General features: G+C 39.6%; 1 protein-coding gene and 1 pseudogene across 10 annotated transcripts in view; one reads left to right on the top strand and one right to left on the bottom strand.

Annotated features, from left to right (window-relative positions):
• The window catches only part of MAPKAP1 (MAPK associated protein 1), a 270,663-nt gene that overhangs the window by 207,236 nt on the left and 36,357 nt on the right, over positions 1 to 27,070 (bottom strand). For 5 of the 10 annotated variants that reach the window (XM_015116824.3, XM_015116825.3, XM_015116826.3 and 2 more), the window contains exons 2-4: positions 26,332 to 26,659; positions 23,823 to 23,912; positions 10,206 to 10,354 (exon numbers count right to left, since the gene is read on the bottom strand). The exons of 1 other annotated variant lie outside the window; for it this stretch is intronic. In XM_015116824.3, coding sequence (XP_014972310.1) covers positions 10,206 to 10,354; positions 23,823 to 23,912; positions 26,332 to 26,590 — 498 coding nt within the window. In that variant the 5' untranslated portion in view covers positions 26,591 to 26,659. Of the gene's footprint in view, positions 1 to 10,205; positions 10,355 to 16,633; positions 16,732 to 23,822; positions 23,913 to 26,331; positions 26,660 to 27,070 lie in introns of all 10 variants that reach the window. 4 more of the 10 variants (XM_077967978.1, XM_077967979.1, XM_015116831.3 and 1 more) reach the window with 4 other exon arrangements.
• LOC114672948 (U2 spliceosomal RNA) lies at positions 10,907 to 10,993 on the top strand (annotated as a pseudogene).

Raw genomic sequence — 27,070 nt, 5'->3', positions numbered from 1 at the left:
TTCCTCTGCTCGGTCAGGTACACCTAATGTCATGGACCACTGTCATAGTCCTCAGCCTGGGCACGATCATTCATGTGAAGTATAGTTTCTCCACTTGATGGCCATATGGCCGCTCTTGTCTTTAAGTTCCCCGAGGGCAGTTAGCCCCATCTTATTTATCTGTGCGTGGTACAGAGCTGGTATGCAATAAATGTTTGAAATGAGCCAGTACAGTTTGGTTCCCTTTTAAATAATGTATTCAATGGATAAAGATGTATGAACGAATCCACTCTGCACACCAGGAAAATCAATGAAATAGACAAACATTTGTGAGACACACACCAGATTCTACGTTTTGAAAGCATTCCCCTTCCCCAGTCCCAGTATCTTTTTTTTTTTTTTTTTTTTAACATGTAAGGAAGTTAAGGCTTACAGTAACTTGCCCAACCCATATAACTGATAAAAAGATCTAAACCAGTCTGTCAGGTTTCAAGTCCACTAGTAAAGGAAAACCTTTTGTTTTTAAATTTTAAAAAATTTCAAACATTAACTGTTTTTGTTTTCGCCTAACAATGACTGCAAGAGTCTAGGAAAAAGAGCTGTGGTACTGGAATAGGAGAAAAAGGAGCTGAATATCAGCTCTGATACACACTAATGGGGAATCCTGGAGCATGTCACTTTCTCTCTCTCAGCCTGTTCCCTCACCTGGAGCTAACACTCCCTAGATCACTGTTCTGTTAGGATAATTAAGAGGGAAGTTCCAATGTATATATAAAAGATTAACTCTTCAAAAGTTGTAGTTTTCCCATCTGTACCTCCCTACATCTCACTGATGTCAATCACCTCCCTAATCACAAAACTTTGGAATCTTAAAGCCAAAAAGAATCCAAGAGGTCATCTAAGCCACGTTCCTGGTTCTAAACATGCAGAAATCAAGGCTCAGAGATGAGAGATGACTTGTTCTACATCAGAAAGAAAGAACTGCATGGCCAGGACTAACACTCAAGTCTTCTGATTCTCTGTCAGTGTTCCTTCTACCACATGGCCTAGTAGTCCTGGAAATCAAGTTTCCATTTTGTGAGTATGAATGTCATTAATGAAAATAAAAATCTCGGCCCGGCACAGTGGTTCAAACCTGTAATCCCAGCACTTTGGGAGGCCAAGGCGGGCTGATTACCTGGTCAGGAGTTGGAGACCAGCCTGACCAACATGGTGAAACCCCGTCTCTACTAAAAATACAAAAATTAGCCGGGCATGGTGGTGCATACCTGTAATCCCAGCTACTTGGGAGGCTGAGGCAGGAGAATCACTTAAACCCGGGAGGCGGAGGTTGCAGTCAGTCAAGATTGCACCACTGCACTCCAGCCTGGGCGACAGAGTGAGACTCCATCTCCAAAAAAAAAAAAAAAAAAGAAAGAAAGAAAAGAAGAAAATAAAAACCTCTGAGAATTAGAACACCTGGATTCCATGCTCAGCTAGGTGACCCTAGGCTGTCATTTGATTTCTCTGGATAGAGGTCTTCAAGATAGTAAAATCAGGGCCTCATTCTTTGAGGGAGAAGACAATCTCTCCACGGCAAATCATGCAGAGCAAAGTACCCCATGATGAGAAGGCTGAATGTAAAATCACACCATCCCTAGTACCCTCCATAAAGGATTGTCTCCTGGGCTAGACCTCAGTGCTTGATATTCATTCCAACCAGATTCCCTCTACTAACCTGGTAATTGATCAGGTAGTGAGAAGGTAGTACGATAACAGCAATCTCAATGTAACAAAAATACGTCCATGTTGTTTACTTCTTAGTCCCCTAACCTCCAAGAATTACAATCAACATGTCTTAAATGACACCTGACATCTGCCTCTTTAAAATTACTCTCTTGAAAATAAAAGAATAAAATTATCCTGTCGTTTTCTCCTCTGAATGGCCTGGTGAGTCGGGCTGGGCATCTGAGCGCACATCCCTGTCATCTGAGAGGAAGTGACTGATGGGAGAGGAAGTATCTGGAAGGTGACTGACATCTAAAGGCAATTCCTTAGCCAGTTCCAAGGCTGGCTGACAAGCAAGAACAAAGAAGAGGCTTCTTGCTCCACTCTCACCTCAGAGAGCACTACCCCAGATTCCCCAGACACAAACCAGACAAGTAGGGTACATCCCACCTCCCAAAAACATGTACAGTGTCTTCAAGGACATGGTAACAGACTATGATCTGTGGTCAGCAAGTCCAAAACAGCTGCCAATGGGAATGTCTACCTCATCTTTGGCCCTCTTTCAGGGCTTCCTAATTCAGGGATGGTCTCATTATCCATCCAGCTCCACAAGCCAGACACAGACCAGGAAATCATCCTTCAAACCCCCCTCTAACCCTGTTCCCTACATACATCATCAAATCCAACCACTTTTGCCTATTACTAAACATCTCTTGAATTCATTCACTCCATCTTCATCCTAACAAGCAAGCCCAAGTTACCACTCTCTCACCCAGAGCACTGCAAAAAATGTCTTGATTACTTTCTCTATCCTCACAAATCCTTCTCAGGGATATACTCCGCAGCACAGCCCCAGGGGTCTTTTCAAAGCAGATTTGTTTACCTCACCTCCCCATTTAAATCCTTGTTCAAGGCTTCCCCGTGCCATTAGGTTAAAAAGAACACCTCTACCAGTCATTCCTGGTCTTCCCCCAGAGCTTCACCTTTCACCACCATCTATTTCACCCTAGGGCTCCTGTCACATAACTTTCTTTTGGTTCCTCAAAATTGCCAAATTCCACTTGCCTCAGACCTTCTGTTCCTTCTTTTTCCTCCGTCTGTTCTTAACTAGTTCTTACTCATCCTTTAGCTCTCAGATCAAAAGATTTTAACCCAAGCCTGACAAACATGTTCTTTCCATGGCAAGAGTCTGCCTTCCTTCGAAAAGCCTTAAACCAATGGTGAATTCTACCTCATGGAATTTTCAGAAGATGGCTCCACAACAAAGGAAGCCACCACAGACTGGCAAGGTTCACAGCTAACTGCAGAAATGAGGCCTAGACAGAGAGCTCAGAGTGGAAGAAGTTAGTTTTAAGAACTCAGCATAGAGGATTTAACTTCAGAGTAAAATGCCAAACAATTTTGTTGTGATTCCTGTTTAACTCATTATGAACTGACCATCAAGACAAAAATCCCAATGTCTTCCCTTGGGATTTTCAGTATAACATGAAGCAACAGGAGAGAGATAATATAATGGTAAGAGGGAAATAATCTCACAAAGAGATGTCTTTAATGAAGTTGAGGCTTCTTTTTCAGACACCATCTTGCTCTGTCACCTAGGCTGGAGTGCAGTGGTGCAATCACAGCTCACTGCAGTCTCAACCTCCTAGGCTCAAGTGATCCTTCCACCTCAGCCTCCCAACATCCTGGGGTTACAGGCATGAGCCACTATGCCCAGCAATCCTTCTATACCATATACCGGAATATGTAAAAGGTAGTGAATATCTAATCTCCATCTTCTTTTAGAAATAGACTAACAAAAACTGATCTATGAAAGGAAGACTAGCAAAATACAGTCACAGAGATAAGTAGCCAAGAGAATAACTGCTAAAATCATGTTGAGACTTTTCTTTAAAGAAGTATGTAGGTTGGGTGCAGTGGCTCACACCTGTAATCCCAGCACTTTGGAAGGCCAAGACGGGCAGATCACCTGAGGTCAGGAGTTTGAGACCAGCCTGGCCAACATGGTGAAACCCCATCTCTATTAAAAATTCAAAAATTAGCCGGGTGTGTTGGCTGGTGCCTGTAATCCCAGCTACTCGGGAGGCTGAGGCAGGAGAATCACTTGAACCTGGGAAGCAGGGGCTGCAGTGAACTGAGATGGTGCCACTGCACTCCAGCCTGGGCAACAGAAAGAGACTCTGTCTCAAAACAAAACAAAACAAAACAAAACAAAACAAAAGCATGTACGTGAAGCCACTGAAGAAGTGAGACAAATAGCTCCTAATTCAAAATACAGTCACTCTAGAGTTGTTTCTTACTGGGCACTAAGCAAGCAAAGTCCTGGAGAACTCTTACTGAAAGGAGCAGTGGTGGACTTTCAATATTATGCAGCCAACTTCTTTCTTCATTCATGGTTACCCCCGCACCCCGACCAGCTGGGTAGGGGGTGAGGGTAAAGGAGAAGGAAGTAAGGCCAGAAGACCCTTAGGCTCGAGGCCAGTGCCTCAGCTCAGGCAGCATTAAGTAAAAGCTGCCTTCTAGAAACACAGCCAACACTAAAAAGCCCAGGCTACATTTTTTTTTGTTTTTTTTTTTTGAAAGAGATCCAGAAGCAAACATAGTTTAACATATTAGAAGGGACCATTCCCACAAGAATAGCACATTTTCCAAGTTCAGATGAGGTGCCTTTTCCACTAAGGGCAATTTTTCTTTTTACATGATTTCAATTTGCTGACCTTTTCTGAGTTTGCAACATTTCTCGGTGGCTTCATGCTTTTCTGAAAAGTTTTAAGTGACTTTCTTTGAAGAGAGCTATTTAATGCCAATGATTGTAGAAAACATTTGTTCATAATTATCCAGACATAGACTGGAACAATGCTGAAACAAGAGCAGCATGCAAAAATGTATTTAAGGACTATCATCCCAAAATGCTGCTAAAAGCTATTAACCAGTATGTGTTAATTGCCACAGCATTCATATTAATTTTCACTTCAGGCTCGACATTGTGGAATATTTCCCCTGATACATTTTAAACAAAGTTTAATTTAAGGAACTGCTTCTATCAACACTTATGAAAATTAACAGCCAAGCAATTAGCACTCATGAATTATCCCTTCCCCCATGCTCTCTGCAGCTTCCCTGTTAAAACCGTTTCTAACTGAGAAATGGTTACTTTCTAACAAGTTAACACAATCAAAGTCACAGTTGTCTATATGAACCAGAACTGGTTTGTTCTTTCAAGCACTTGTCAAGTCAAAGATTCCCTTTATATTTAGAAAACAGTATTTAGCTAGGCCCAAAAAGTAGGATATTTAACATTCTAGAAACTGCCAAGCAATCACCAATATTGAACCATTTTCTCACCCAAGGTTTAAAAAAAAAATAGCCATTCCCCCACCCACCCAAAGGAAGTAATTACTTGTCTCAATCTTCCTAGTGAAGGACGAGAACCCCACTGGATTCCCTGAACTTCAACGTGCAGACCGTTTTCACCCCCACTCTGCTGTACTTCTTCTTTAAGACACTATTCTAAAATCCCGGCTTTTACAGACACATTCCCTCTCACTCAGTACTGTCAACCACATAACGAAGTACGTGAGAGAGACGTCACTGTCCCACCGTCAGTGCCGTGTCACCCCTTCACAAAGAGAAAGCAGCCGAAGTGGAGTATTTGTTTCCTATGTGCTACACATCCTGCTCACTTCATCCTCCTGAGGAAGACACACAGTCATCATTTCTTTCACCTATCAGGACTGGAACTTGTAGAGAAGAAACATTTTTTCCTTCTACCCTTGTAAATGCTTGGCTGAGGCCCCTGTAACAAGAAACAGAGTAACAAAAGACAAGCACACAAATTTATTTAACCTAAATTTTACATGGTATAGAGCCTTCATAAGAAAAGACCCAAGAAACCGTTGGTTAAATCTGAGAGTTTTTACATTAAGTTTGACGAAAAGTGGAGAGTCATGTGGAAAATATAACAGGATGAAGGTAGGAAGTAAGTGTTGTCAACTGCAGGGAAATTTAGCAAAGCCTGTTCTTTAAGATTCATCTAAGGCCGGGCGCGGTGGCTCAAGCCTGTAATCCCAGCACTTTGGGAGGCCGAGACGGGCGGATTACGAGCTCAGGAGATCGAGACCATCCTGGCTAACACGGTGAAACCCCGTCTCTACTAAAAAATACAAAAAACTAGCCGGGCGAGGTGGCGGGCGCCTGTAGTCCCAACTACTCGGGAGGCTGAGGCAGGAGAATGGCGTGAACCCGGGAGGCGGAGCTTGCAGTGAGCTGAGATCGGGCCACTGCACTCCAGCCTGGGCGGTAGAGCGAGACTCCGTCTCAAAAAATATATTTAAAAAAAAAAAAAAAAAAAAAGATTCATCTTCGGAGACGAGGATGCTCCTTTCCTCCAGGCAGAGGGAGAACACATCTCACATGAGGGCCTTGTGACCTGCTTAGGGGAGATGGGCAGGGGAAGATCAGAGTTATTCCTGCCATTTCTCAAGCTCCTTCAGCTTATGATACTCCATGTTCCAAGGTGCCACATTTTGGGGTAGTGTATCCTGAACCCCAAGCTTCATGAGGTTAAGTAGCTAGCCTGACGTCACACCGTAAGTGGAGCCACGGGGATTCGAACTGAGGCTTTACTACAGAATAGGTCGCTTTACTAAATGATGCTGCCTCTCACTGTGCTAGATGCTTCATCCTAGCATTATCCTATTTCATGGTCTCAGGAGCCTTGTGAGGAACTCACACTCATCTCCTTTCAGAGGTGAAAAAAACTGACTGAGATGACACAACTTGCTAATCAGTCCCCCCTCACCCCGCTTCTTTATTAGTAACTGTATTGACAGGAAATAGGTACTTGAACTTCTGATGGTCTACTAAGGATAATATCTGCAAATGTAATTTGACCAGAATAGTGATAATGTGCTAGCAAAAGAGTCTCAAGAAAGTGATACGGCATAAAATGGATAGGGTTAGATTTCCTTCTTAAAACATAACCTAATCTGAAACAGGTGGAGAAACAGGGCAGAAAATCCACATATTTTGAGGCACTTAAATCAGTGCTGAATGTCTACTGCCTCTCAGCAAAGCCCACTCCCCATCACCTCAAAGCAACCTCCTGTCACAACCAACAGCTCCCACATCCAGTGAAATCAGGACTGGCACAAGAAGTTTTCCAATTGTCTCAACCTCTAGAATAGACGTTTTGTGTTGTTAATGAGGCTATTCAGGGGTTCCATTCTCAACAATGCTTAAGAATTCAGGCAGATGCTTGAGGCTGGTTTTGCGGGTCTGACCAAAGCATGCCCTAAAACTGCTTGGCAATCAACCTTGAACTTTTTTCAAATGATCAGTAAACAGTTATTGATAATGCAGACTCTAAAAGAGATCACAGACAGCATCACCAACATGCTAAAGAAATAGTATCAACATGATACACCTGACCCCCAAAATTGTCAAAATTACAAGGCACACATGCCTAAGTACAGCCTTTCCCTTTCAGTTTCATGCCTTAAAAAAGTATTAGCTAACCACAATTTTAAAAAGCTTTTTATAAAATTATTAACCAGCTACAGGAACCAAAAATTACTTGGAAATATTCACTTTAATTTAGAACAATAGTTAAGTGAGGCTCACCCTTAGAATCATTAAAACCAGCAATCCAGTTGGCACAAACTGTTAAGAACACTAGATGTGCCTGCTTGACTAAAATGTAACAGTAAAGCCATGGCAAAAGCAAAATCTTTTCTTCAAATCTAACACTAATCTTAAGAAGGATTTCACAGCAGTTAGTCTCTTGAGGAAATATATAATTAAGTAGTTTTTTAGCATATTTAATTAGACCCCAAACTCTTCCCTGTCCCCTTCTCTCCCCAATTATGTACTATTTGCCCAAGAGACCTAAGCAACTCAGTTAATTATGTAAATAAGGCAAGAGTTATTCCCAAGAAAAGCATTGTGAATATTTGTAGGAGGGAAAAAAACTGTACATATTTTAGAGGCTTTAACAAACCTTTGTGGAAAAAAAAAATAGGAGTATCAAAATACGTAGCAAACCCTTATACTTGAGGCAAAAAGCATGGCGTTCCAATGATAAGACAGTGAATCATTAAAACAAGACACTCATTTCATTTCTTAAATATGAGCCGAATAAAAATAAAATAATTTTAAGTTACAACAGTAACAAAAATTTAGTGCTGAATGTCAGATGATTTATGGGAAGAATCAATCTGGAAATTATTAGAGTCGACTCTCACAGAAAAGGCTTTATTATCAAGGGGTTGACATGATCTTAACTCTAGAGGCAGCCATGGTGCTGTTATAACTACTACAATCCCATTATTATGCAATCACAAAATGCTAATTTGATCATTTTGAGGTGTTATTTGAATAGTCATTTTAATTTCTAGGTTACAAAAAGGCTTGACTCAAGTATAATTCTCTATTAATCATTGAGATGTCATTGTATATCATATTGATGCATTTCACAAAGATAAAGAAAGACTAATTTAATATGTACAGTACAATATCCTTCAAATATTAGCCATTTTCATTACATATCTGCCAAATGCATCAATATTAATAGATGAGAACAAGGGTTTAATTGTATTTTAGCAATTGTAATATGTAAGATAATAATACAATAGCATCACATAAGATAGACTTATCAATATCTAAATCTTTCTTAATCAATGCATAATGGTGATTGCTCTGCACTCACATCCTTTGTGGATTACAAATGGTCTTGCTATGACAAAAGCATTGAGTCTTCAGTGTAAACACACATCTAGCGAGAATAATTCCTTTGTGACTAAGGAAATGGTTTACTTTTTATTTTCCTGCTGGTACTTCAGAAGTTAGATATATACACACCAAGCAGAGTTCACAACCTTGTGACAAATCCAAACCTAAGTAATTAACAATAAAGTCTATGGGATAAAGAGAATTCTAGAGTATTTTAAAAGATCTGTTTTTTTAATATATATAAACACATTATCACACATTAACTATTCCAGAAATTACATCCTCAAACAATGAGATGGTATCACGCAATGGAAGCAAATAAATTCCAACTGCTTACCCTAATCCCAACAATAACTTCTCACATGTCTAAATGAATCCATTGTAGTATTTTTTTTAAAATCCTATATAGTCCAACTCGCCATTTTCCAGAGGCTGACATTCCTGTCCCCTGGGGGAACTCCTTTCTCTGTGCTACATTCCACAAAACAGGAGAAAGAGAAGCTTTACATCAATACAGTCTGTAACTTACTAAAAGTGCTCTCAGGTGTTTTTTGGAGGAAACTTCCTGAGCATATTAGGATCTTTATATAATTTATGCATTTTGTTTCTAGTTTTTGCTCTTCTCTCCCGGAAACATCAATAACCTCACGTGCCGATGGCCACACATGCTTACTTAAACCTATGGAAACCTGCTGAATTGTAGGAAGTAAAAGTCTTTTGAAGAGAAAACATCTCTGCTCAAAGAGGACAACTGACAGAACCAGCTCATGAAAAAATAAATAAATAAAATTCAAGCAGAAGCAAAAAGCTGTATGTTTATTAACTGCAATGGCATTGAAATAAGACAGATTATACATGACACCTCCAGGCAAAGAGCTATCACTCAGCACTCCACAACACTGCCAGACAGCAAACATCACGGCAATAAATACAAAAATCAACCGCTACTGTCTTCTGAACAAGGCCCTGCTCAGGTCAGTACAGAGACACAAGAAGGCAGGGGTTGGGGGAAGGGGTGCTGCACATGAAACTAGGATCCACCTGAAATAGTGGCCATATTTCTAAAAGGAAAACAAACACACTTTAATTTTATAACAGCAAACTGTTAGCACAAACAGGCAAAAAACAAAGTTAGCCTCCATAGCAAGTGTCAAGATCCCCCTACAGTGAAATACTGAAATGCAAGCAATAGCCTAGGATTCTGAAATGAAGCTCAGATCTCAACAATTTCTACAAGTATAATAAAGAATCAGCCAAGACAATGCAAACTGCCTCCCAGAACCACTTTCAAGGCTTTCCCAACACAATTAGACCTTGATTAATCACAATCTAACTAATCCAACTTCTCAAGTATATTTAGGAGATAAAACAGATTAAAAATATACACATATATATTTCTCTCTCCCTTCCTCCCCCTCCTCTTTCTATCATATATATAAATATGCATACACATATAAACATATATATACTATACATATATAAGTATATATACATTTGGGAGGATTAAAATACAACAGTCCTGAGATAATCTATACACAGAGAAACAGAGAATGAGAGAGCACAGGACTGTTTTTGTTTTAATCCTCCCAAATATATTACTGTGGAAACAATACTGAACCCAAATTCATACCTTTACATCAACAGTCTAAGAAAATGTGGAGTGACATTCTGTAACTGTCAACTGACATTCTATGAAGCATTTCTGAAACCCTAAATCTAATAATAATACCAACAACAACTCCACTCAGTTACAGTTTTACTTAAAGGGACAAAGTCTCCTTTTTACTTACCTTGCCATCAAATTTGGAATACTCATTAAAGGGGTTATTCAGCTGCAGAGGGCACTGTTCTAGGCGTACAGATAATATTGACTGCTTTCCAGAAATTGGAGGCTTCTCTTTGAGAGACTTTTTTTCAAACAGTGACTTTAACTCCTGGGCTGTGACACAAGAGGAAGAAAAACATCCTGTGATTACACAGAGACAACTTGTCCACCTTCCCTAAAAAGTCTTCCTTAGAACCTGAAGGAAAAAGCATCCAGAGGCATGTTCAGGTCGGATGTATGCAGAAAGCCCCACAATATACTGTGCACTGAAAAGGCAGAGCACAGAAAAACGTGCAGGCCAGGATAGTCAATTTGGAAGGAGAAGGGGTTAAGGGAGGGGGGAGAATCAGACAAAGCAACAACGGAGCCATTTTATAAGAAGAGCACTCACAGCCAGGAGACCTAAGCTTTGGCCCGGCTTTGCTAACAGCAAGCTATGGGATAGTGAACACTTCTCTAAATCTCTCTGGGCTTGTCAAACTAGATAATCTCAAAGATCTCTCCTGCCTCTAATATTATGTGATTTTGGAATTCTAGTTCTTCAAGGTCAAGATCTACATATTAATCCTCTAACACTCTCCAGTTGCACCTTGCACAAACTCTTGATGCCAAAGATGAAGAGGGGAAAAAAAGAAAGGATATTTATAGTAACAGTAGCTAACATTTATTGCTTCTTGGCCTTTTGGCTAAGATCAAGTGTAGTAACAGTAGCTAACATTTATTTAGCAAGTCAATATATCTCATTTAATCCTCATAACAAGCCTCTGAGGTAGATACTAGCATTATCTCAGATTTGGCAATGTGGAAACAAGTTTAGAATATTCTGATTAGCCCTGGACCACACAGCTAATAAGTAACAGAACTAGAATTTGCACCTGACCAAGGTTCTTATACATTAGGGCACTAATGAACAAGGTAAGACTAACTCAATAAATTTTGTTGCATGAATGAATGATTGAAATAATTCAGATTATTATTAAATCTGAATCGTCAGTTCTTATTCATTAGTGAACCAAGACAAGTTTCGTATCTTTTCAAAGATCATTTAATTCTCTAAATCAATTGGAATATTAATCAAGGTGGTGGTAGCTAGATGATAAGTGACTATCAGGAAATGTCCACACTTAAAGTTTTAAAATAAATCAATCTGAGACTTTAAAATCTGCAATAAACATGTTCAACCCCATTCCACTTTAGCATTGTCAAATTAAACCAAGAGAGAGAACAGAACTCTGTAACAGTCACTTAGAACTTCCAAAAAAAATGTAACTGCAGCTGGGCACCATGGCTCAAACCTGTAATCCTAGCACTTTAGAAAGGCAAGGTGGGAGGATCACTTGAGCACAGGAGTTCGACATAATCAACATATTAAACACAGATTTGAAGAGAATTAGACTATAATTTGATTAAAAGTAATATTTTAAATATGGGAAGTACTTTTCTACCTGTAATCTATGACCAGTTTCATGGTTATAATTGGGAAAGAAATGATCCTTTATTAAGCATCTGTTATGAGCCAGGATCAATACTAGATATTTTCCTCACCTGGCACAGTCACAGTCTTCACAGATGCTAAGAGAGATGTTACTACTAGCTCCATGAAGAAACTGAGGAATCCCAAACTTATGTATAGACTTCACACAGCTGTTACCAATAGAGTTCAGTGCAAGGTGATGCTATGATTAACCCTTTCATTCTCAGATATTCACACTCAGACCTCTCTCCTCAACCTAACGTCTCCTCCCCTCTTCCTCCTTTGTCGAGGCTTGGAGAACACAAACAACCAAAGAGAACTTTTGCATGCTCTCATCTGCTCTTCTATCTGCCTGTCCTCCTATTACCATGGATGAACTCCCTCTGCCCTTACCTTACGCCAGCCCTTCCTTGTGCACTAGATCCCATCCCTCTTGCCAATTCATGAACAACTCTCCAGCAATTCTCTTCTCTCTCTTCCATTGTCACTTTTTCTCTTACTGAATTAGTCACATTGGCACACAGTACTGAAACACTGCTCATAAAAAAAAAAAAAAAAAAAAAATCTGCTCTCTATCCCATACTCCCTCCCTTCTGGTTACTACCATATTTTTTTCCTTCTTAAAATGTCATCTATATTCTTTCTGTCCAGTACCTCCACTTCCATTCAATCAAATCCACTCCAAGCAGGCATATTCAGGTCACACTACTCCACCAAAGCAGCTTTCATCGAAGTCACCAATGATCCCTTTGTTGCTAAATCTGTTGGTCAATTTTTAATCCTCATCTTACAAGATGTCTTGGCAGCATTTGACACGGTTCATCACTCCCTCCTGTTTTAACATTTTTTTCACTTGCTCCCCAGGACTCCATTCTATCTGGCTTTTATACTGTCTCTCAGGCTACTCCTTCTTGGTCCCTCTGCTGATTCATCTCATTTCCCCCTTGAATCATTGGTATTTCCCAAGGCAAGCACTTGGACCTCTTCTCAATCTACATTCACACCACTGGTGATCTCATCTAGTCATATCCTTTTAAATACCATCGATAAGGGGCAAAACTAAATTGTGGTGACATAAATCAGAACAATGCTTGCCTCTGGGGAGTGGAATGACTAAAAAGGAACACCAGGGAACTTCTTTGGGGTGACAGAATTGCTCTATACTTGTCTGGGATGCTAGTTATATAAATGTATATATCTGTCAAAAGTCATTGAGCTGTACATTTAATAGCTGTACATTTCACTATATGTAAAGCATACCTCAAAAAAAGTAAATAAATAAAAAGGGAAACCCCAAGTAAATATCCTGTATATGCTACTAACTCTCAATGGTTATTTTTAACCCTAAACACTCCCTGAAATTATAGACATCCAACTTTCTACTGGACACTTTCACTTGGATGCCCACCAAGCACCTCAAGTGTTACCTATCCGTAACTAAACTCTTGATCTTTCCCTGAAGCTCCCATTCCCACAATCTCCTCAGTTAATGGCAATTCAGTTCTGATAGGCCAAAAACTTGGGAGTCATCCTGACTTCTCACATCCTACATCCTACCCATCAACCAATACTTCAAAAGCTATTCAGAACCGCGGCAACCGCCAGCACCACTGTATTATCATCATCACCTTCAAACCCGCTTTACTGTTTCTGCCCTTGCCTCCTCCATCCCGACGCTTGTTTCTTCCTGACATAGCCGCCAATATGAGTCTTTTAAAATACAAGTTACAAACCTCAGAATGAGGAGAAAACTTGATAAATCTGACCACATAAAAAGAAAACACTTTTGTATGGGAAAAAAGTAAAAAGACAAATGATAAATTAGGAAAGAATAAAGGTCAATATTCCTAATATATAAATATTCTGAAAATAAAGAAGACACTGAACAACACAGAAAAATAAGACAAAAAATATGAAATGTTCACAGAAAAAGAAATGTAAACAGCTCTTAAATGGAAAGATTCTCAACCACATTCATAAGAGACATGCAAATTAAAACTACATTTCACCAGATTGGCAAAAATCTAAAAGTTTGAGGCTCTGAGGACATAGACACTCTATATGTTACCGGTGGGTAACAGCAAAAGTCCTATGAAAGGGAATTCAGAAGATCAAGGAAAATCATATCTTCATTTACCCTCTGACCCAACAATACCACTTAGATACATTAGTAAAACAAAATCTTTAAAAATATGCATAAAACTATTCCCTGCAGTGCCATTTGCAAAAGCCTGAAAACAATCAAACATCCCTGACTGGGGCATGGGTTGGCACTGGTACATCTGTATCATAGAGTAGTATGCAGCTGTAAAATGGAATGAAGCTTATCTCTATATATTGCTCCAGAAAAATCCTCAGAATATATTACTAAATGAAAAAAATTACATATTGTACAAAACAGTATGTATAGTATGTTATCTTTAATCTAAAAAAGGGGGATATAAACATAAATATGCTTATATATAGTTTTAAAGGGACAAAAACCGTTTTAAAAATGACTATAAAAGAGTGAAGGGAACAGAACGTGAAGCTAGATTTCTCTGACTTTATCTTGCTTTATGTTTTTGACTTTGAAGCCATTTTAAATAATTGTAAAAGAAAATTAAAAGTATAACCTCTAAAAACAAAGGCAAAATGAAATAAATGAACCTAAGTATAATAATGACTTGGCAGATTAACCACAAAGTGGGGAATTATTTTAAATAACTTTGTTACTCAGCAAATGACCCAATTTCTTCAACAAATAAATTATAAGAAAAAAAGTGAAAGAGAAGCTATAGATTAAAAAATGAGACATTAACCAAAGTAGTAGATAGATTTTAGAACCAAACATGAACAAACCAATAGGGGAAAAAGAAAAATTTGAGATGGGAAATAATGAACAATAATTGGATATTTAATAATATTAAATAAGTATTTCTTGGCCAGGCACTGTGTGGCTCACAACTATAATTCCAGCACTTTGGGAGGCCAAGATGGGCAGATCACTTGAGCCCAGGAGTTCAAGACCAGCCAAATCCCATCTCTACAAAAAATGCAAAAATTAGCCAGGAATGGTGACTTGTGCCTGTAGTCCTAGCTGCTTGTGAGGCTGAGGAGGAAGAAACGCTTGAGCCCAGGAGTTGAGGTTGTAGTGAGCCATGTTCATGCCACTGCATTCTAGCCCCGGTCAAAGTGCAAGACCCTGCTTCAAAACAAAAATTTTTTTTCTGACAGGGCATGGTGGCTCACGCCTGTAATCCCAGCACTTTGGGAGGCCGAGGTGGGAGGATCACGAGGTCAGGAGATCGAGACCATCCTGGCTAACACAGTGAAACCCTGTCTCTACTAAAAATACAAAAAATCATCTGGGCGTGGTGGCGGCGCCTGTAGTCCCGGCTACTCAGGAGGCTGAGGCAGGAGAATGGCGTGAACCCAGGAGGCAGAGCTTGCAGTGAGCCGAGATCACGCCACTGCACTCCAGCCTGGGCAACAGAGCGAGACTCTGTCTCAAAAAAAAAAAAAAAATTTCTTTATAATATTATAAAGTTTTATTATGTTAAAAATACATAGTTTTATTATGTGTTAGAAATACAAAGTATTTAGGTATGAAATTATATAGTAGCTGGAATTTGCTTAAAAATCATCTGGGAGGGCCGGTAGTAAAATGTATATATTAAACAGGACCAGCCATATACTGATCATTGTTGAAGCTGGCAGAGGAGTGAAGGGAGTTCACTCAACCATTCTCTTTACTTCTGTTTATGTCTGAAATTTTCTACAATAAAGTTTTTTTTTTTTAAGGAAATTTAACTGGGGGAAAAGAAGTCACATATCACATCACTACGCTGATCAATTCACCTCAGAGAAAAAATACAATTCCTTACCAGACCGTCCATGACTAGGAACCCCACTCCTGACTTCTCTGATCCCACTCTTCCCGTGCTTACTGTGCTCTAACCAACAGGCATCCTTCCTTGCTATTCTATTTTTTGAATACACCAGGCACATTTCTGCCTCAGAATCTTTGCACTTGCTATTTCCTCCTCTTAGAACACTCATCCCCTGATATCTGCATGACTCACTCCTCCACTTCCTTTATATCTCTGCTCAAACAGTACCTTCCTAATGAGGCCTTCCTTGGCCACCCTACACAAAATAGCAAAATTCTCTGCCTAGCATTCCTTATTCCCCTTACCTGGCTATATTCTTCTCCATGCCATTTATCCATTCTGGCATATTATGTTTACTGTTTATCCCCAGTCGAATATAAGCCCCCTGAAGACAAGGACTTTGTCTTGTTCACTATTTGTTGAAGGAATAATTTATTATTTTTTAATAATAAATATTTGTTGAATGAATAACTCTGGACCAGAGAAGTAGAAGAAGTTGCTGAGGTAGGGTATAGGAAGGGAGGACAGAGAGAGCACATGGGCAGAAAGAAGCCAAGACAAGATGGGGGAAGTCATGAGGGCCCTTCCTTCTGGTTCCAAGCCATTCATAAGGCAGAGTTACACTTCTTGAAAGCCCTCCTTGAAGTCGCTTTTTGTTATTAGCAACTGAAAAGTCCTAACCAATATAAATAGTTGGATTCGCCTACAAACACCAAACTAAAAAAAAAATAGCCTGGAAATGTAATTATCATCAGCTTTATGAAAAAGCACACACTATAGCATTCAGAAGATGAGAATGAGTATTAGAACTTATGCATGGAACACGTTAGAACTATAAGGATTTAGGGAGTGACGGGATACAAAACAAATATATTAAAATAACAGATTTCGGCCAGGTGTGGTGGCTCATGCCTGTAATCCCAGCACTTTGGGAAGCCGAGGTGGGTGGATTACCTGATGTCAGAAGTTCGAGACCAGCCTGGCCAACATGGTGAAACCCCGTTTCTACCAAAAATACAAAAATTAGCCAGGTGTGGTGGTGGGTACCTGTAATCCCAGCTACTTGAGGGGCTGAGGCAGGAGAATCACTTGAACCTTGGAGGCGGAGGTTGCAGTGAGCCAAGATCACGCTACTGTACTCCAGCCTAGGCAACAAGAGCAAAACTCCGTCTCAAAAATAAATAAATGAAAATTAGAATTTAAAAAAACAGATTTATTTACAAAAGACCAATAACAAACTTATGAGGAAGAAGATCCTATTTATAATGGTAGGCTGGGTGTGGTGGCGTGTGCGTGTTGTTCCAGCTATTCGGGAGGCTGAGGCATGAGAATAGCTCAAACCCAGGATGTGGAGGTTACAGTGAGCTGAGGTCGTGCCACTGCAATCCAGCCTTGGCGACAGAGCGAGACTCCATCTCAAAAAAAAAAAAACAAAATAAAAATACAATGGTAACACAAAATATGTGGAAATAACGTTAATAAGAAATGTAAAAGTATGGGATCTATATGGAGATAACCACAACATTTTATCTTTATGAACTACCTGTATACACAAAAAATACAAAAAAGATCATATGAAATATGATTTGAGGTTGGGCATGGTGGCTCACACCTGTAATCCCAGCACTTTGGGAGGCCAAGGCAGGAGGATTGCTTGAGTCAAGGAGTTTAAAACCAGCCTTGGCAACACAGGGAGACCCCGCATCTACAAAACATTGTAAAAATTGGCCAGGCAAGGTAGCATGCACCTGTGTGGCATAGTTACTCGGCAGACTGAGGCAGGAGGATTGCTTGGGCCCAGGAAGTCAAGGCTGCAGTGAGTCATGATCGTGCCACTGCACTCCAGCGTGGGTGACAGAGCGAGACCCTGTGTCAAAATATATACATATATTTTTTTATATTAAATATTGAATATTGTTTAAAATAGATACACTCACATGTATAAATGAAATCTAAAATAAATACATCAAAAGGGTAACAACAGCAGTTGCCTCTGAATGTGAGATTACTGGTAACTTATTTTCATTTTTAAATTTTTTTCTACACAATTTCTTATTTTGCTTTTTGAGACAGGGTCGCCCTCTGTTGCCCAGGCTGGAGTGCTATGGTACCCCCATGGCTCACTGCAGCCTTGACCTCCTGGGCTCAAGTGATCCTCCCATCTCAACCTCCTGAGTAGCTGGGACTACAGGAGCACACCACCATGCCCAGCTAATTTTGTGTGTGTGTGTGTGTGTGTGTGTGTGTGTGTGTGTGTGTGTGTAGATGGGATCTCGCTATGCTGCTAGGGCTGGCCTCGAACTCTTGGGCTCAAGTGATCCTCCTGCCTCGGCCTCTCGAAGTGCTAGGATTACAGGCACGAGCCACTGTACCTGAATTTTTTTTTTCCCCAAACATAGAGGGTTCAGCAACTTCCCCAAACTCTGGCCATAGCTGACAGAGAAGGAAAGGAATAAGAGCCAGGCACGGTGGCTCACACCTGTAATCCCAGCACTTTGGGAAGCCATGGCAGGTGGATCACCTGAGGTAAGGAGTTCGAGACCAGCCTGGCCAACATGGTGAAACCTCCGTCTCTACTAAAAATACAAAAATTAGCCAGGCATGGTGGCAGGCACCTGTAATCCCAGCTACTTGGGAGGCTGAGGCAGGAGAATTGTTTGAACCTGGGAGGCAGAGGTTGCAGTGAGCAGAGATCGTGCTACTGCACTCCAGCCTGGGCAACAGAGCAAGATTCACTCTATAAAAAAAAAAAAAAGGAACAAGAGAACACCAAAGACTCCTCAATATCCAAAACTTCAGAAGCAGCTCATTTCTGCCAATGGTATGGGAGGGAGCAGAGCAGAGTAGAAAGACTAAAGTCTTTGGAGTCAAACAATCCAGGAGGTGAATTCCAGCTTTACCACTTACTACTTGTAAGTAACTTGGGAAAGTTATTTGGCCTCTGAGCACCAGTTTTCTCACCTGTAAAAGAGACATATTAACAGCTAATTTGCTGGCTTTGAATGAAGACGAAATAGGCCAGGCACAGTGGCTCACACCTGCAATCCTAACACTTTGGGAGGCCGAGGCGGGCGGATCACAAGAGGCGAGAAATTCAAGATCAGCCTGGCCAACATGGTAAAACCCTGTCTCTACTAAATTTTTTTTAAAAAAACTTAGCCAAGCATGGTGGCACACGCCTGTAATCCCAGCCACTAGGGAGGCTGAGGCACAAGAACTGCGTGAACCCCAGAGGTGGATGTCACAGTGAGCCAAGACTGTGCTACTGCACTCCATCCAGCCTGACGAAAGGAGACTCTGTCTCAAAAACAAAAACAAAAACCAAAAAAGAAAAAAAGAAATAAACTTAGTGGCTAATATACTATATACTGAGCTGATTACTCATCAGAATCACCCAGGGAACTTTTGAAAACCGTAACTTTGTGGGCCCCAAGCCCCATCTACTAAATCAAGAATTCCATAGGTGAGGCCGAGAAATGTATAGGGAATGTTATTATAACATGCACTTTTGGATGCGTTTCTGATTTTTATACATCCATTGCATTTGGGAATCATTACTTAAGAAACCAATAATAGAAGTTACATAAAACATCAGGTACATGTAAATAACTGATATAAATAAGCTACATTGTTGTTTTGCATTATTATTTAACTTCATGCATAAGAAGCCTTATTTGCCAATTAGACTTCAAACTTCTTGAGGAGAGGATTCATGTAGTCCTCCTAGCACTCAGCATAGAATTATTAGCCGCACAGGAGTTATGAAAGAAATACTTGTTAAATAATTCAACTAGTAAGGGTAATAACTAATTATGTAAAGAATAAAATACCGGCCGGGCGCGGTGGCTCAAGCCTGTAATCCCAGCACTTTGGGAGGCCGAGACGGGCGGATCACGAGGTCAGGAGATCGAGACCATCCTGGCTGACACGGTGAAACCCCGTCTCTACTAAAAAATACAAAAAACTAGCCGGGCGAGGTGGCGGGCGCCTGTAATCCCAGCTACTCGGGAGGCTGAGGCAGGAGAATGGCGTGAACCCGGGAGGCGGAGCTTGCAGTGAGCTGAGATCCGGCCACTGCACTCCAGCCTGGGCGGCAGAGCGAGACTCCGTCTCAAAAAAAAAAAAAAAAAAAAAAAAAAAAAGAATAAATACCATTTTAAAATAATAAAATTAAAGATACTTCGATCGTAATATGACATTATTCCTAACAAAGCACATTTCTGATGACACCATCTTCGTATCTATCCATGCAGTTTTAGTTACAGGAATATTACAAGGATCTTACTCTAAGGTATTTCATTTATCATGTGGTCTCATGGCATATGGATCAGCAAGTTCATAAAGAACTGAGGTACGGACTAGATGGTCTCCACAAACCCTCCATCTCCTCTATGAAAAGACTGCCCTTTTGCTGTGTCTTAAAGGATAAACTGGATGTTGACAGAATAATTGTGAAAGACGAATACTTCCAGGGAGGTCATCCTGTTTAGAATAATGATTCTTCTAGTGGGGAATGAAATAAAACAAAGAAAAGAAAAACAAATGAAAGGATTTTAGCAAAGCATAAATAATAGAAAAAGAATGAGAGAATAAAGTTGGGTATGGTGGCACATGCCTGTAGTCCTAGCTCCTCAGGAGGTTGAGGCACTTGAATTCAGAGTTTGAGGCAACACAGTCTGGGCAACACAGTGAGACCCCCAATTCTTAAAATGAGAGAATGAATAAATAATTACCCATCCAAAATTCTCAATAAAAATCAAAAAGATTTAGATGTGGCATTTCTTGCCGAGACAGTACGTTTGTGGGAGATGTATAAAAACAGGATGGATGCTCAGTTTGCCAGTTAGATGTTTAGTGGACTGCTGATTCCACTTTTCTAGCATGCTTTAATACACCCACAGTGCCAAGCTGAGGTTTAATGATAGGACCCAGCCTAAGGGAGAATCCAAAGACATTCTTTTGTGCATTGATGAGTTTCACTCTAACCATCAGGAATGACTACCAGGCAGGTTGCTGCTCTGGCCAGAACCAGGGGTAGCAGTTCAAGCATGAACATACACATTAAAGAGCTTCTCCAGAAGTAAGACCACAGGCTCAATTGTCAAAATCCATGAGACACAGAAAAGGGAAGGAAACTGAAGGAGAGAAGTATAAGTACACTTCTATAATGGACAGTATGGTTACAAATGAAAGCAAAAGGGGACATAATTATTTCTCCAACATATTCTGTGAAACAATGAACAAAAATTAAAGTAGATTAGACTTTAAAAAATAAGTAGGGGAGCAAACAAAATCCTCTATTAGATGTATCAAAATTTAAGCTGAAGAACTTATTTCTAACATTGTAAAAGGGACTGATGCAACTATATCTGAGGTACTCAACTCACTGTATTTTTAGGTTTCAGACACAGTCTTGCTCTGTTGCCCAGGCTGAAGTGCACTGGCACGATTTTAGCTCTCTGCAACCTCCACCTCCCAGGTTCAAGCAATTCTCATGCCTCAGCCTCCTGAGTAGCTAGAATTACAGGCGCACACCACCATGCCCAGCTAATTCTTATATTTTTAGTAGAGACAGGGTTTCGCCATGTTGGCCAGGCTGGTCTTAAAACTCCTGACCTCAAGTGATCTGCCTGCCTCCTGGCTAATTTTTTTGTATTTTCAGTAGAAATGAGGGGCTGGGCGCGGTGGCTCACGCCTGTAATCCCAGCACTTTGGGAGGCCGAGGCAGGAGGATCATGAAATCAGGAGATCGAGACCATCCTGGCTAACATGGTGAAACCCCGTCTCTACTAAAAATACAAAAAACTTAGCCGGAAGCAGTGGCGGGTGCCTGTAGTCTCAGCTACTCGGGAGGCTGAGGCAGGAGAATGGCATGAACCCGGGAGGCGGAGCTTGCAGTGAGCCGAGATCATGCCACTGGACTTCAGCCTGGGCGACAGAGCGAGACTACGTCTCAAAAAAAAAAAAAAAAAAAGAAATGATTTTTCACTATGTTGGCCAGGCTGATCTCAAACTCCTGGCCTCAAGTGATCTGACGCCGTGGCCTCCAAAAGTGTTGGTATTACAGGTGTGAGCCACGGTGCCTGGCCTCACTGTGTGCTTTATTTATAATTTTTTAAGATACGGAAGTGAAGAAGGCAAATAAAAATAAAGGGTGGCTGGAGAGACAGAGAAACTTAGATAAACTGGCTCTGTATATACTGATCAAGAAGAGATTAATAAGAACTGCATTAAGATATATAAAAAATTTGAAGTGAATAAGATAAGATATATAAAAAATTTGAAGTGAATAAGATAAGTGATATAAAGTATTTTCAATCTGTATTAAACACAACAAAGAGAAACGTTAACTGGATCAACAGAGGGGCTAGCCTAGTGAGATTCTGAAAGTATTTAGAGTAAAAATAAAGAGAAATTCAAGAAGAACTACTTCATTTAAGGACAGTCAGAATGAGATATAAGGAAGAAAAACAAGCAATTGGGACTTCTGGTTCTACACAGTCATCACTTAGTAGCCGTCATGAAGAAAATCATACCTACTGAGGATACTCGAGTTTATAATCATAGTAGGAGAAATCAAGAAGCACTTTACAGAGTGTGATTTAGCGCAGAGAGACTGGCCTTTATATGCAGGCAGAGCTGAAAACAAAACATCTCATTATCACACTACCGTCCTTGTTGGGTAACTTTGGCAAGTTCATCAAATCCCTGAGCCTTTGTCTTATCTGTAAACAACAGCAATGATACCTACACCTTGCAAGATCACTGCATTAGAGGTAACGCATGTACAGTACCTAGTAGAGCACCAGGTAGGGGCTGCTATTAGTATAATAAATCTTAATATTATTAGTCTTATAATTATTATGTAACAATGGAGCCAATCCACAAATATTTATTAGGCATCCATTACATGCCAATATGATATTGGGAGGTGCTGGGAGGATACAGAAGACAGACTGCAGACATTTCTTTTAAAGGACAAAAAAAGAGAAAGTCTAGAAAACATGATATAACCACTATAAAATATTTTAATAGCATTTTATTTCTGAAATTGTTCTTCCCCAAGTCTTTTCTTCTTGCTGAGACTGAAGCTTTGAAAGTATATAATATGACCAGCCTTTATACACATACTATATGAAAATATACAGCAAATGCTAATGATACCAGCAACATAATGGTTTTTACCCTAACGGAAAAGAATCTGCATATATGCAAAAAAGACTGTTACTAGGCCCACTAATGGGGCAAGGGAAAGTCTAGGTTGGAACTGCCAAGGGAAATCTATAACCTAGAAACTCATCCAAAATATCATAGGGGCTGGGCACAGTAGCTCACACCTATAATCCCAGCACTTTGGAAAGCCGAGGCAGGTGGATCACTTGAAGACAGGAGTTCGAGACCAGCCTGGCATGGTGAAACCCCGTCTCTACTAAAAATACAAAATTTAGCTAGGCATGGTGGTGTGCACCTGTAGTCCCAACTACTCTGGAGGCTGAGGCAGAAGAATTGCTTGAACCAGGGAGGCGGACGTTGTAGTAAACCAAGATGGCACCACTGCACTCCAGCCTGGGCGACACAGCAAGACTCTGTCTCAAAAAAAAACAAAAAACAAAAAACAAAAATCGGCTGGGCACAGTGGCTCATGCCTGTAATCCCAGCACTTCAGGAGGCCATGGTGGGTGGATTACTGGAGGTCAGGAGTTCAAGACCAGCCTGGCCAACATGGTGAAACCCCATCTCTACTAAAAATACAAAATTAGCCAGGTGTGCTGGCATGCGCCTGTAATCCCAGTTATTCAGGAGGCTGAGGCAGGAGAATCGCTTGAACCCAGGAGGCGGAGGTTGCAGTGGGCCAAGATCATGCCATTGCACTCCAGCCTGGGCGACAGAGTGAGACTCCATCTCAAAAAAAAAAAAAAAAAAAAAAACATAGGGTACTCCTTGGCCCATATTTTTGAAAAAATATCAGAGAAAAGTACTGACATGACAGCTTATAAAAAAATGTCCCCTGCACACATCAATCCCTGTGACCCAGAGTGAAGGGTGGCCAAAAAGCCAAGACCTAAAGAGCATATAGCTTCAGAGGGTCAAGGCACACAAGAGAAAGAGCCTAAAGCTCAAAACACAAGAGGTACCTGTCCAGAGGATTTAAAAGGATGAATTAAAAATAAAAGTTCTTACATAATAAACTAAATATATAAATCTCAAATTAAGAATTAAAATCATTTCCATTTACCTGATTGCTTAGAATTTCTTTCTTTCCACTGAATATTTTTGCATTTGATCTGGTTTTGTCTCTCTTTTCGGAGTCGTTCTAATCTTTGAGCTTGAAAAGAAATATTATAACTATAAGTTTGTCAATGAAAGTTTACCATAAACAAAGACATAATTAACTACCTTTACATGAATAAAGATGTTTTATATTGCATATGTAGAGAAAAAGTCATAAAATTTTAAAGGTGGCACCCCTGAAAAGCAAATACCAACAAAAACATGAAAATATTCTTGATTTATAATTGAAATTAGAGGATATAAAACACTAATAGAGATCATAAAGATAGTATTAACATGGAAGAGAATAATAAAATGTGAAAACTTCTGTGATTAATATGACATTTCATTATATAAATCATTAATAACGGTCTTAAAGGAATTTTAATGCACAAATGAACTGAAGTGAATATTACATTACAGGAATAAAATTACTGTTATGAATTACTCTACCCGTTTCAAAAATTAAAGATAAATGAACTCAGACTAGACTATTAAAGTTTTAAATATAAAATCCTTTATCTAAAAATCATGAAAATTATAAAATGTCAAAGCTATATAAATTAGCATAGCTTTTCTTCAGTGGGCTGAAACAGTTTATAGGTAGTAAAATAAATGATTTGTATCTTTGTAACATTAGTCAAATCTTAAAAAGAACAATTTTTCTTTTACAAAATTTTAAGATATGCTGCATGGATTAAAAAGTAAATTCTTTGGTCACTAAGACAATCTACAATCTCAATTAATTATTAGCATCTAAGTGCTACCAGAAGAAATTCCAACAAGAGTCACCTAAAATTATGCATTTGTGATTATATTGCCACTGGCTGATCAACCTTCAAAAATCAGTGAACTGATCCTTTAGAGAGATACCACCCAGCATCCACTGAACAACTGCTGCATACGGAGACCACGATAAAAAAGAAAGTCACAATCGATGCCATCTCTTGAAATGAGTTTTCTCTTGCTAATCTTCAGCTTCCTATCCCAGCATTTTGCTAATAGAAAATAAATTAATTTCTTTTTCAGCCTCTTTCAAGGTAGGAAATTATACACTTCTGCGTTAGCATTGTGGTTGGGAAATACTGAAAATAATCTTACCAGAAATTTAAACTATGCTGGGAAAAGCATTCTGACAATGTCACTATATCTAACCAAATTCCACTGAAGAAAAATACATTCAATTGCAATTAATAAATGTGAAGGGTACAGCCAAAGTAATATAATCATAAAGCTCTCAATTTAGCAGCATTCTCCTACTGAAATACATTCAACCTGTCATATAAGATATCATCTCAATAACCTGCAAGGAAGTCAGTTTCAACTAGAGAACTGAGAATCAATGGTTCTAAATTATATTCAAACCTTCACTCAAATCCTATTTTGATAAAAGTTCCTTTAGATACTGGGAAATGCTATTAATTATTTTCATCATGAGAGCAAATTATTCTTATGTCACAGATACTGAATGAATTCTGAACCAAAACCTGAATGTGTCTTTCACTGTAAATTGTATCCAGTTCTACCTCCAATATTACTTTATATGCATTTTACATTTGGACCATGAAAATAAATACGTAAGTATTTTCAGTGTTCTACTATATCTCCTTGCCATTACCTTTCCTGGGAGTTAGCAGGTTACTGCTAATTTGGAGATTATATTTTCTGATTATCTAAAAAAAAAATAATCTCCTAGAATACCTGTCATATTAGAACTACAATATATATTCTAAATAATTTGTCTAAGTAAAAAAAAAAAAAGTCCTTGGTTCATCACATTCCCCTTGAAACAAGGCCACCAAAAAAATATGTGGGAAAATGGGCAATAAGCTTTTAAAGCTAATGACTAAATACATGTATACCAAAGTTGAGTGTTTTCAAGCCAGAAAAATCAAAACGTGATCAATTTAAGAAAATAAAGGCAAAGTATCAAAAATAGGGGCTCCTTTTCTAACCTCACACCCTATGTATACAATGCTACTAAAACCAGCCCTAGTAAATACTCAGGTGTCTCCTCCCATTTCCCCACTCCCCCACAATTCCTCCAGGGGCAAGAAGTGCCTGCTCTCCTTCGGCGGTCACCTCTCTGTATTACAAGTTTTTTATTATGTTGACCTGAAATCTGTCTCCAGGTAATCTACCTACTGGGACTAATGTTGCTCTGTGAAGACACTCAAAGCCGGTCCACTTGCCTTTCTAAACAATGACTTGTTAGACAACGTCCAACATGTTCTCCTAACCAACTTTTTCACTATCCCTCTTCTGTCTACTTCTAATAACATTCTAGAGGCCCTCTCCATTCGCAGTCGCAGAGATGGAGATGTTGCTCAGACTCACTCTTAGTCTGACATATGTGTGTTCCTATTAATACCCAGAAACTTCCCCCATTAAGCCTATTCCAACATTATGCATTATTCCATAAGACTGTTTACTGATTTAAAGCTCAGAAGACATGACTAGAACACAATGTTTACCTGTGTTTGAGCGTCTTCTAATACCAAAGTCCCAACTTGAGGTAATATCGACTGACTGGGCATATACATAGCCCTGAGTCTCACCATTGCTTCCCTGAATTTCTGACCCACTGTCTCCAGGCATTGAAGGAGGATGAATCTTCTCTAGGTCAACATCATGATCAATGAGAACCATCTCACACATTCCCGTGTCATCACTGGTCACATGTGACTGTCGAATATGAGCTAGAATGATAGTTGGATTGTCCAAGAAGGCCATCCTTTCTGTGGGCCAATTTCCTTAAAAGGCTATTTTCTCCTCTTCATATTGTTTCACGAGCTCACCTACCTAGAAACATGATGTACACAGCAAATATTTAAGAATAAGGCAGAAAATGACTGAATCATTTTTCAGACAAATTCAGTGTAGTAAAATGCCACCTTGAAAATCAACATTTATCCCTGTTCTGTGGAGCTTAAAAGGATTAAGTCTAAGCTGAAAGGAAATCCTTATAAGCACTAGGGGCTGCAGCTCTAGTCAATGAGATCTCCACAGAAATCAGAAAGGAAGGCTTGCACTCTGGCAAAACAAATCACAGCAACTCCTAACAAGTCAGGCCACTCAAAGCACGTAACTACTGTTAAAACAATAAATTTTCCTTTCTTTCTCCCTTCACCATCATGCAATCTTCTCATTACTTTATAAGGTCATGGGGGAACAAGTTGTATTTTCCTCAAATGATGTGCTAAAGTACAAAAC

This window comes from Macaca mulatta, chromosome 15 (assembly GCF_049350105.2).
Source record: "Macaca mulatta isolate MMU2019108-1 chromosome 15, T2T-MMU8v2.0, whole genome shotgun sequence".
NCBI lineage: Eukaryota > Metazoa > Chordata > Mammalia > Primates > Cercopithecidae > Macaca > Macaca mulatta.
This window is presented reverse-complemented; position numbering and strand designations above follow the sequence as displayed.